The 12,535-nt window shown below is 39.0% G+C and overlaps 1 protein-coding gene across 1 annotated transcript in view; it reads left to right on the top strand.

Moving 5' to 3' along the window:
- LOC131755823 (zinc finger protein 709-like) overlaps positions 1-12,535 on the top strand; it is an 82,983-nt gene that overhangs the window by 1,832 nt on the left and 68,616 nt on the right. The window contains 3 exon segments of the mRNA XM_059062430.2: positions 5,226-5,352; positions 5,558-5,618; positions 6,016-7,727. Coding sequence (XP_058918413.2) covers positions 5,226-5,352; positions 5,558-5,618; positions 6,016-7,727 — 1,900 coding nt within the window.

Genomic DNA, 12,535 nt, shown 5'->3' with positions numbered 1-12,535 from the left:
AGAGTAGAAGCCTGGGGGAGGGAGAGCTTCCATGCTTACAGCGGGGAGGACGTATGGAGCTCCCAGTGTTCTTTCTTGTGGCTGCTCAGGTGTCCCTACCCTCCTTCACCAGAGTCTGACACACTGTAGGGGGTTACATCTCAACCAGGAGTGTTTAGAACCCAAGTTGCGATTATGTTCAACTTTTTGAATGTGGTGGTATTTTTGTTTTCTGAATTGTAGCGAAGCGTGCTGCATATCTGTGTTGATTCTGGTTCTCGTTGGCATTCAGGGTTATACTATGTAAGTTGGTTGACACATACAGTGTAAGATAAGAAAATTGTGGAGCCAGATAGAATTTTGGCTCCATTTAGGCAGGAGAACCTCAAGATGTGAGTTATGGGTGTTTTTAAGTTCTCAGGTGCTTCTTTCATTTTTTAGGTCAGTGTCTGTCCATGTCTCTAGAGAACTTTGACTTTCAAGAGGCTATACTATTCCTAAGGCAAATGAATTCCAATTTTTTTTTTTTGTGGTACGTGGGCCTCTCACTGTTGTGGCCTCTCCCGTTGCGGAGCACAGGCTCCGGACGCGCAGGCTCAGCGGCCACGGCTCACGGGCCCAGCCGCTCCGCAGCATGTGGGATCTTCCCGGACCGGGGCACGAACCTGTGTCCCCTGCATCGGCAGGCGGATTCTCAACCACTGCGCCACCAGGGAAGCCCGAATTCCTATTTTAATGCATGCAAGGAAAAAGCAGTTGAATTTCTTTTTTCATTGATATGAGGAAAACACCTCAAAGCTTATGGAAATCTTTGAAATTTCTAGTACATTTCAGGGCTTAATTGAAACCCCTAATGTATTATAATATGCTACTCATACTATAAAATATGTTATGTTAAATATAGTGGCGGGAGGAACTATTACAGATCTTACTAAATTTATGAGGGGTTTACATCCCAATAATCCCATCGTAAATTTAAAATCTTGATAGTTGAAAATGCATTTAATATACCTTAACTTACTGAACATCATAGCTTAGCCTAGTCTGCCTTAAACATGCTCAGAACACTTACATTAGCCTACATTTGGGCAGAATCATCTAACACAAGGCCTATTTTATAATAAAGTGTTGACTGTCTGATGTACTTTGTTGAGTACTGTACTGAATGTGAAAAATAGAATGGTTGTATGGGCACAGGATGGTTGTAAGTGTATCTGTTGAAAGTCGAAAAATTGTAAGTTGAAGCATTGTACATTAGGGCTGTTGATAGAAATCCCGTTTTTTTAGTTGGAAAGGGATTTGTAAATTTTTAATGGTCTGCAGTTTTATATCTGCTAGTGTTTAAAGGATTAAATTTTGAAGTAGTTTCTTATGTAGAAAAGTTTAAATTTTAAAAAGCAAAAGCTAATTTAAAATAATGATTAATCATAGGAAAAGGCAGTGTATGTAAACTTCTCTCCTTATTTTCAGTAACTAATGCATGGAAAGGTTGAATTTTTTAAAAATTCCTAAGATAGGAAACTAACTTACATATCCTGTTCTACTTCTCTGCTCTTATTCCAGCCACCCTGAAATGACCAGTTTTGATTACTTCTTGATCATTTTGTTAGTGTTTCTTTGTATAAGAACAAACCAGTGCTAATGCTTACTGGATTTGTTCTTATAATGAGCTGTCGGGGGGTCCACGTATTTGATGTTTGACTACTGAAAGTTAAGCCTCACCCCTCCCTCTTTGCCTAGTTCTTCTTACCTGGACGGGCTGATAAGAAAGCCTGGGGGCTCCTGCTCTGTGAGCTGCTGTTTGCTGAGGAGCTCCTCCTGTGCGCTGAGCTGCCCTGTGTGGCCTTGCTGACCCCACCAAGCCTGGGTTCTATATACGGAGGACACCAAGTTGGAAGTTTTGGTAATTCCTTGTCCTCTCAGAGCAGGAGTATGAGAAAGGCTCCTTATGTGTTGGCTGGAGCCTATCTGTGTCTTTAAGTAAAAGTGTAACTGAGGCTGCGATTGCCTTGTCTTTGGGGAGTAAAAGGCTGATTATACCCTGTGAATGAGGTGAGCCCATCAGATGGCCACTCCTTAAAGAGCAGGTATTTCAGAGAGAGAAGGAGACTGGGAAAGGCAGCCGGTAGGTGATGAGCTGAGTCCACTCTCCTAATATGAGGGCTGACCTCTGCTGCTGCTGCACCTGCCTCTACTGCAGCGAAGATCCTGACCCTCTGAGTTACGGGGGACAACACCCATAGCCTTACTGTGGCACAGCAAAGGGATTAGTTCAAACTTAACCTAAAAACTCTATAAAATACCCGGTAGTCGTGGAGGAGACCTCTGATCCCAATGACACTAGTGTGTGCCCCTGGAGGAAAAATTTTATGAGTCCCAGGGTAGAGAGGACACCCTCTCTTCCAAAGGATATCCTGGGACTTAATATATAATATAGGGAAGGACGGGAGAGAAGGAACAAAAGGAAAAAAGGTATTGAAAAAAGGCTCACAATTTTCCAGTTGGAAATCCAAAGTATACTAAAAAATTTACATAACCAAAAAGATAAAAAGGGCAGTCCTTGCTTTTTGAGCATCTTCAGAACATAGGTTTTGAATTAATGTTACAGTCTCCTATAATGCCGTAATTTACAAACCTTCCTACAATTATTGAGTGAGAGATATCAAGTTAGTTATACCTAGGATCTCAGTAAATTTAAGCAAGGTGTACTGCATGATCTTAGAGGAAGTACTGAATATAATATAGAGGGCAGATTGGTATACTTCACCGTAACCATCAGAACTCTTTGCCACTCCTTACGATCATAGCAACCATTGTCACAAAATGTCCCATAGTGAGCAGGAAAGCTCTGAACCAATAAATCATAAATTAAAATTAAGTTCTTGCCACTTTCAAATTGGCTTCACAAAATGAGACTCCATGGTCCTTACCCCTTAGTTAAATTAGTTATATGACCCAGTATAAGTTAAACAGTGCCTTTGAGGATTGAAAACTTTAAGAAACCTTTTATTTTGGGAAGAAGTGATTATCCCCAGGGCTTCTGCTTTGAACAGCCTAATTTGACCTGTTATTAAACCTAGAAAGAGTGAAAAACACCTCACAGTGGAATGCTACAACCTTGAGGCTGTTGTCCCATCACATAAACCCCTATTCCTAGTCCCCAATATTATGGAAGTTACTGACTCCATCTACTCAGCAACTGCTAAACATTCTGCTCAACATTCCACCCTCACAGATTTGGCTACATCTGTTCTGTTCAGTTCCTGTTTCAACAGCCTCTCAGCTGCACTTGGCCTTCACCTCTGAAAGGACATGATACACCTTTAACTGGTTACCATCAGGGAACCTCAACACCACTGTGAACACACAGTCTCTGCAGGCAGGATCTGAACTGCATCCACCTTGTGCCACGAGCAGAGATATGACATTAATGACATCTCTTCTGAGGAAGTTCATTTGATATTCAGGACATAACAGTATTGAAAAAGGTGGGCTTGTAAAAAGTGGATGGGCATTGCTCCAAACATATGAGGCCTGGATACCTTTAAATGAATACATTTTAAAAAATTTAATAAACAGAAGGCCACCCATTCCTAGCACCATGAAGAAATACCAATAGTCCGTCTCAGCACCCACAACATCGTCTAGATTCTTGTGATGTTTGGGAGGCAACATATCCCTCGTTTATAAATTTACCAGAGCCCATTTATGTGGTTACTTGGAAATTGGACCACAGTGAATGGACACCCCTACCATAGAAGGCTCAAGACTGTTGCCATACAACAGGCACACCTGATAGTGTCCTCAAAGACTCCTTCACTACAGTGAAGAGGCTTCAGCACCCACCTCCCATACCTTCTGGTCACCCCTGATGGTCTTGTGTTGTAATTTCTCTCTTTTTCTTAGTTATGATCACAAGCTGTTTATCAGTTTCATTGATCTTATCAAAGAACCAGCTTTTTTTCTTTTAATATACTCCACTGATTTTCCCCCCAATTTTTATTATTTCTTTTATTCTGCTTACTTTGGGTTTAAATTGTTCTTTTCCTTCAGAAGGTAGATATTTACATTGTTGATTATAGATTTTTCTTTTTTTTCTAGTGTATTTGTTCAGTGGCATAAATTTCCCTCTAAGCATTGTTTTGCTGCATCCCACAACCCTTGATTAGTTGTATTTTCATTTACTTCAAAATAATTTTTTATTTCTCTTGGGACTTCTTTTTTGATCACATGTATCATTTAGAAGCATATTGTTGAATCTCCACGTATTTTGGGGAGTTTCTGACTATCTTCGTGTTACTGATTTCTAGACTAGTGCCTGTGTGGTGTGAGAACATATTTTGAATGACTGCTGTCCTTTCAAATTTGTTGAAGTATGTTTTATGTCCCAGAAAGTGTTCTGTCTTGGTGAATGTTCCTTATGAACTTGAGAAGAATGATTTCCATGGATTACAATGAAATCCAGTTGTTCCATGGTACTATTGATTTCAGTTCTGTCCTTCCTAATTTTCTGCCTGCTGCAATTGATAATTCACGATAAGGAGGTGTTGAAGTCTACAGTTAGTAGTGGATTCGCTTACTTTCTTGCATTCTATCAGTTTGGGCCTCATATATTTTGCCCATTTGTTGTGATGCATGTACACATGAACAATTGTTATGCCTTCATGGAGAATTGACACCTTTGTCATTATGATAAAGTAGCTCTTGATCTTTTTAAATTTATTTTATTGAAGTATAGTTGATTTACAGCATTGTGTTAGTTTCTGCTATACATCAGAGTGATTCAGTTATGCATATATATACATATTCTTTTTCATATTCTTTTCCATTATGGTTTATTACAGGATATTATACACTCTGCGTCATGGAGTGTGTAAATGGTGGGTAATAAGAAAAGGGAGGAAAGAGTTTTTCTCACCAATGGATGGTCTTAAATTGATAATATTTGTTTCATTTGTATAGCATTTCTGACATTTCCCCACATACTTTGGACCCTGCCATTAGACAGCAATAGGATTTGTAATGCGATTGCAGTAAAACTATGTAAATAATTTTCATGTGTTCCTGATGCTGTTAAATTTATGAGGAAGTAAGTATGGACAGAGAATTAGTTTCTGATGATCAAGTCAGAGAATAAATGTTGGGAGATAGCAGAATCATATGTAACCTTCCTTATAATTGGAGTATAGATGTCCAGTGCTGTCAGTCTTACTCATCCTGCCATACATACATATGGGATGTTGTAGGACGCAGTGGTCTTTGAGTATGTTGCTGTGAACTTCACCCTGGAAGAGTGGGCTTTACTGGATTTTTCACAGAAGAAACTCTACAGAGATGTGATGGGGGAAACCTTCAGGAACCTGGCCTCAGTAGGTAAGAATGACAGCTTACCTTCACCTTGTCAGTCAAAGGTCAAGTTTTTCTGCCCTACAATATTATTCTAAGAGGTGGAATGTGTACAGGGAGGACATTGGTAAATAAATAAACTAGGTATGGTCACAGCTCACTGTACTAGAATCTAATAATTTTTCTATAACTTCTAATACTTTGGAATCATTTTTCTGTGTCTGCATTTTAGGAGAAACATGGAAAGATCATGACATTGAAGATCAGTGCAAAAACCAGGGGAGAAAACTAAGGTGAGTGGCACTCCCAGCAGAAATCAGTGTTTCACATGAGAATTATATTATTGTACCAGATCTTAAAAAGAAACAAGACAATCCATGCTTCAAATTTATTGCTTCTCAGAAAATTTTCACCAAATTACTTTCTTACATATGACATAATGTTCAGTGTTTGCAAAATAGTTCACTTGGAAACAGTATTAATAAGCCCTATGTATAAATATCACCATTTTGGTGAGCAAGGGTGAGTCCTCTTGCGGAGCATTCAGTATATTCAGTTTTGAACAATTCACGCAAAATAGAAAAATACCTATAGTTTTGCTACAAATAATAAAATTGTAGCTGAAATATTGTAATAAGTATGAAATCATTAATAAAGAGATCATTAATAATTCCTTCTTGTTTTTTGCAGGAGTCATAAGGTAGGGAGAATATGTGAAGGGAAAGAGGATAGTCCATGTAGAGAAAACCTCAGCCTTATTCCAAATCTCAATCTGAACAAGAAAACTCTTATCAGAGTAAAACCATGGGAACACAAAGTATGTGGAAAAGTCCTCATGCATCATTCATCCCATAATAGGTACACTAGAAGTCACATTGGACACAAGCCATATGAGTATCAGAAAAATGGAGAGAAGCCATATAAATGTAATGTATGTGGAAAAGCCTTTAGTTATCTGCAGTGTTTTGAAAAACATAAAAGAAATCACACTGGAGGGAAAGCCTATAAATGTAAGGAGTGTGAGAAAGCCTTCATGCAGCTCAAAACTTTTCAGAGACACATGGTAACACATACTGGAGGTGCGTCTTATAAGTGTAAGGATTGTGGAAAAACTTTTAGTTCTTCAGCTTCACTTCAGATACATGAAAGAGCCCACACTGGAGAGAAACCTTATAAATGTAAACATTGTGGAAAAGCCTATAGATATCATCAAACTTTACAAACACATGAGAGGACTCACACAGGAGAGAAATCCTATGAATGTAAAAAATGTAGTAAAGCATTCAGTTGTCCCAGTTCCCTCCGAACACATGAAAGAACTCACACTGGAAAGAAACCTTATGAATGTAAACAATGTGGTAAAACCTTCAGATATTACCCTTCCTTCCAAACACATGAAAGAGTTCATACTGGAGAGAAACCCTATGAATGTAAGCCATGTGGTAAAACTTTCAGTTCTAATATAGGTTTCCAAATACATGAAAGAAATCACACTGGAGAAAAACCCTATGAATGCCAAAAATGTAGTAAAGCCTTCAGTTGTCCCAGTTCTTTTAGAAAACATGAAAGAACTCATACTGGGGAAAAACCTTATGAATGTAAGGAATGTGGGAAAGCCCTTAGAGCTCTTGCAAGCCTTCGAGTGCACATGATCACTCACACTGGAGCGGGACCTTATAAATGTAAGCAGTGTGAGAAAGCATTTATTTCTCCCAGTTCATTTCAAATACATCAAAGGAGTCACACTGGAGAGAAACCCTATGAATGTAAACAGTGTGGTAAAACCTTCAGGTATTACCCTTCCTTTCAAAAACATGAAAGAACTCACACTGGAGAGAAACCCTATGAATGTAAGGAGTGTGGAAGAGCCTTTAGTTGTTCAACTTTGCTACGACTACATGAAAGAACACACACTGGAGAGAAACTCTATGAATGTAAGCAGTGTGGAAAAGCCTGCAGAGATTACACTTCCTTAGAAACACACATAAGAATTCATACTGGAGAGAAACCCTATGAATGTGAACAATGTGGAAAGGCCTTCAGGTGTTATCAAAGTTTTCGAAGACATGAAAGAAATCACACTGGAGAAAAACCCTATGAATGTAAAAAATGTAGTAAAGCATTCAGGTGTCCCAGTTATCTTCGAACACATGAAAGAACTCACACTAGAGAAAAACCCTATGAATGTAAACAATGTGGTAAAGCCTACAGAGGTTACAGTTCCTTGCAAACACATGAAAGGACTCACACAGGAGAGAAACCCTATGCATGTAAGGAATGTGGAAAAGCTTTCAGGTGGTATCAGAGTTTTCGAAGACATGAAAGAACTCACACTGGAGAGAAACCCTATGAATGTAAAGAATGTGGGAAGGGCTTCAGCCATCCCACTTCTTTCCGAAGGCATGAAAAGACTCACAGGGTAGAACCTTTTGAATGTAAACAGCATGGGAAAGACTTCAGTTGGCCTTCATCGTTACATGTTAAAACTCCCACCGGAAATAAATTATAAATGTAAGTGACATGAGAAAGCTTGATGAAAATTAATCCGTGTATAACATTCCAAAAAACTTTCAACACAAAATAATTGTTTTTTACAAGTTGTAAATATATTGTTTATCAAGCCTCTTTCTTAAAGTATATCACTGGAGTGTGGGTTTCTACTACTTTCATAAATGAATATTGGGGTGATATAATTCTGCAAGTCATCTTTCAACAGTAGTACATAAGATTAAAAGGCAGTGCTTGGGCTTCCCTGGTGGTGCAGTGGTTGAGAGTCTGCCTGCCAATGCATGGGACACGGGTTCATGCCCTGGTCCGGGAAGATCCCACATGCCACGGAGTGGCTAGACCCGTGAGCCATGGCTGCTGAGCCTGTGCGTCTGGAGCCTGTGCTCTGCAACGGGAGAGACCACAACAGTGAGAGGCCCACGTACTGAAAAAAAAAAAAAAAAAAAAGCAGTGCTTTTTCCTTGAATCAGTTAATATTTTCTCTCCCCATTTTGAAGTCTGTTGGATCCATGGGTGAATTGAACTGTATTTCTGATATGTGCATAGTCAGGTTTAATTTTTTATAGTTTTATTCTATGTTAAGGGACAATTGGAAAATGTAGTATTTGTTGGGATTTTCCTACGGGATATCTGGATACTGGGCAGTTCCTGGATATCTTTATAGTCTATTGTATGTATTCTACCTTTCTTATGACAAAGCTCCTTTTTTGGAGTTTCATGTGAATAATTGTTTTTATATTTGGGCCTTTGCTTGTTGTTCTTCCAATGACTGTTATTTGGTGAATAGATTTTAAGAAGAGAGACCTGTGATGGGACAAATATCTGAGCCTGTGGGTAATGTTAGAAACTAAATTTTTTTATTGGAGTATAATTGCTTTACAATGTTGTGTTAGTTTCTTCTGTACAGTGAAGTGAATCTGCTATATATATACATATATCCCCACCCTCTTGGACCTCCCTTCCCCCCATCCCACCCATCTAGGTTAATACAGAGCACCAAGTTGAGCTCCCTGTGCTCTACAGCAGGTTCCCACTAGCTATCTATTTTATACACTGCACTGTATTTATGTCAAACCTAATCTCCCAATTCATCCCACACTCCCCTTCCCCCTCTGTGTCCACACGTCTGTACTCTACTTCTGCGTTTCTATTCCTGGCCTGCAAATATGTTCATCTGTACCATTTTTCTAGATTCCACATACATGTGTTAATATACAGTATTTGTTTTTCTCCTTCTGACTTATTTCACTCTGTGTGACAGACTCTAGGTCCATCCACATCTCTACAAATGACCCAATTCCATTTCTTTTTTTTTAAAGGCTTATTTTCTTTTCTCTTTTAATTAATTCATTTATTTATTTTTGGCTGCGTTGGGTCTTCGTTGCTGCATGCGGGCTTTCTTTAGTTGTGGTGAGCAGGGGCTACTCTTCATTGTGGTGTGTGAGCTTCTCATTGCAGTGGCTTCTCTTGTTGTGGAGCATGGGCTCTAGGTGTGCAGGCTTCAATAGTTGTGGCATGTAGGCTCAGTAGTTGTGGTTCACAGGCTCAGTAATCGTGACACACGAGCTTCAGTAGTTGTGGTTCGCGGGCTCTAGAGCGCAGGCTCAGTAGTTGTGGTGTATGGGCTTAGTTGCTCCACAGCATGTGGGATCTTCCCAGACCAGGGCTCTAACCCATGTCCCCAGCATTCACAGGCGGATTCTTAACCACTGTGCCACCAGGGAAGCCCCAATTTCATTTATTTTTATGGCTGAGTAATATTCCATTATATGTGTGTGTGTGTGTGTGTGTGTGTATACACATATGTGCATGCACACACACACCACATCTTCTGTATCCATTCATCTATCGATGGATATTTAGGTTGTTTCCATGTCCTGGCTATTGAAATAGTGCTGCAGTGAACATTGGGGTACATGTGTCTTTTTGAATTATGTTTTTCTCAGGGTATATGCCCAGTAGTGGGATTGCTGGGTCATATGGTAGTTCTATTATTAGTTTTTTAAGGAACCTCCATACTGTTCTCCACAGTGGCTGTATCAATTTACATTCCCACCAACAGTGCAAGAGGGATCCCTTTTCTCCACATGCTCTCCAGCATTTATTGTAGATTTTTTGATGATGATTGTTCTGACTGGTGTGAGGTGATACCTCATTGTAGTTTTTTTTTTCTCATTGTAGTTTTGAGTTGCATTCTCTAATAATTAGTGATGTTGAGCATCTTTTCATGTGCCTCTTGGCCATCTGTGTGTCTTCTTTGGTGAAATGTCTGTTTAGGTCTTGGCGCCCATTTTTTGATTGGGTTGTTTGTTTTTTTGATATTGAGCTGCATGAGCTGTTTGTATGTTTTGGAGATTAATCCCTTCTCTGCTGCTTCGTTTGCAAATATTTTCTCCCATTCTACGAGTTGTCTTTTCATCTTGTTTATGGTTTCCTTTGCTGTGCAAAAGCTTTTAAGTTTAGGTCCCATATGCTTATTTTTGTTTTTATTTCCATTTCTCTAGGAGGTGGGTCATAAAAGATCTTGCTGTGATTTATGTCAGAGTGTTTTTCCTATGTTTTCTCTTTAAGAGTTTTATAGTGTCCAGTCTTACATTTAGGTCTTGAGTCCATTTTGAGGTTATTTTTGTGTCTGGTGTTAGGTAGTGTTCTAATTTCATTCTTTTGCATGTAGTTGTCCAGTTTTCCCAGCACCATTTATTGAAGAGGCTGTCTTTTCTCCATTATATATTCTTGCCTCCTTTGTCATAGATTAGGTGACCATAGGTGAGTGGGTTTATCTCTGAGCTTTCTATCCTGTACCATTGATCTATATTTCTGTGGTGTTTTTTTTTTTTTTTTTTGCGGTACACGGGCCTCTCACTGCTGTGGCCTCTCCCGTTGTGAAGCACAGGCTCCAGACGCGCAGGCCCAGCGGCCATGGCCCACGGGCCCAGCCACTCCGCGGCATGTGGGATCCTCCCGGACCGGGGCACAAACCCGCATCCCCTGTATCAGCAGGCAGACTCCCAACCACTGCGCCACCAGGGAAGCCCTATATTTCTGTTTTTGAGCCAGTACCATACTGTCTTGATTACTGTACCTATGTAGTATAGTCTGAAGTTGGGGAGGCTGATTCCTCCAGCTCCATTTTTCTTTCTCAAAGTTGCTTTGTCTATTAGGGATCTTTTGTGTTTCCATACAAATTGTCAAATTTTTTGTTGTAGTTCTGTGAAAAATGCCATTGGTACTTTGATAGGGATTGCATTGAACCTGTAGATTGCTTTGGGAAGTATAGTCATTTTCACAGTATTGATTCTTTGAATCCAGGAACATGGTATATATCTCCATCTGTGTAATCTTTTATTTCTTTCATCAGTGTTTTATACTTTTCTGAATACAGGTCTTTTGCCTCCTTAGGTAGGTTTATTCCAAGGTATTTTATTCTTTTTGTTGTGATGGTAAATGGGATTGTTTTCTTAATTTCTCTTTCTGATCTTTCATTGTTAGTGTATAAGAATGCAAGAGATTTCTGTGCATTAATTTTGTATCCTGTAACCTTACCAAATCCATTGATGAGTTCTAGTGGTTTTTTGGTGGCATCTTTAGGATTTTCTATGTATAGTATCATGTCATCTGCAAACAGTGACAGTTTTACTTCTTCTTTTCCAATTTGTATTCCTTTCATTTCTTTGTCTTCTCTGATTGCTGTGGCTAGGACTTCCAATACTGTGTTGAATAATCGTGGCAAGAGTGGACATCCTTGTCTTGTTCCTGATCTTAGAGGAAATGCTTTCAGTTTTTCACCTTTGAGAATGATGTTTGCTGTGGGTTTGTCATATATGACCTTTATTATGTATGGTATGTTCATACATAGGTCTGTTCCCTCTCTGCCCACTTTCTGGAGAGTTTTTATCATAAATGGGTGTTGGATCTTTTTCTGTGTCTATTGAGATGATCATATGGTTTTTGTTCTTTAATTTGTTAATACAGTGTAACACATTGATTGATTTGCATATATTGAAGAATCCTTGCATCCCTGGGGTATATTCCACTTGATCATGGTGTGTGATCTTTTTAATGTGTTGTTGGACTCTGTTTGCTAGTATTTTGTTGAGGATTTTTGCATCTATGTTCATCAGTGATATTGGTCTGTAATTTTCTTTTTTGTGTGATATCTTTGCCTGGTTTTGGTGGCCTTGTAGAACGAGTTTTGGAGTGTTCCTCCCTCTGCAATTTTTTGGAAGAGTTTGAGAAGGATAGGTGTTAACTCTTCTCTAAATGTTTGATAAAGTTTGCCTGTGAAGCCATCTGGTCCTGGACTTTTGTTTGTTGGAAGATTTTTAATTACAGTTTCAATTTCATTACGTGTGATTGTTCTGTTTATATTTTCTAACTGTTCCTGGTTCAGTCTTGGAAAGTTGTACCTTTCCAAGAATTTGTCCATTTCTTCCAGGTTGTCCATTTTATTGGCATATAGTTGCTTGTCGTAGTCTCCTATGATCCTTTGTATTTCTGCGGTGTCAGTTGTAATTTCTCCTTTTCATGTCTAATTTTATTGATTTGAGTCCTCTCCCTTTTTTTCTTGATTATTCTGGCTAAAGGTTTATCAGTTTTGTTTATCTTCTCAAAGAAAAAACTTTTAGTTTTATTGATCTTTGCTATTGTTTTCTTCATTTCTATTTATTTCTGCTCTGATCTTTTGGGCCTCTCACTGTTGTGG

Source organism: Kogia breviceps, chromosome 4, assembly GCF_026419965.1.
Source record: "Kogia breviceps isolate mKogBre1 chromosome 4, mKogBre1 haplotype 1, whole genome shotgun sequence".
Taxonomy (NCBI): Eukaryota; Metazoa; Chordata; class Mammalia; order Artiodactyla; family Physeteridae; genus Kogia; species Kogia breviceps.
Note: the sequence above shows the minus strand (reverse complement) of the source record. Positions and strands in the feature narration are given on the sequence as shown.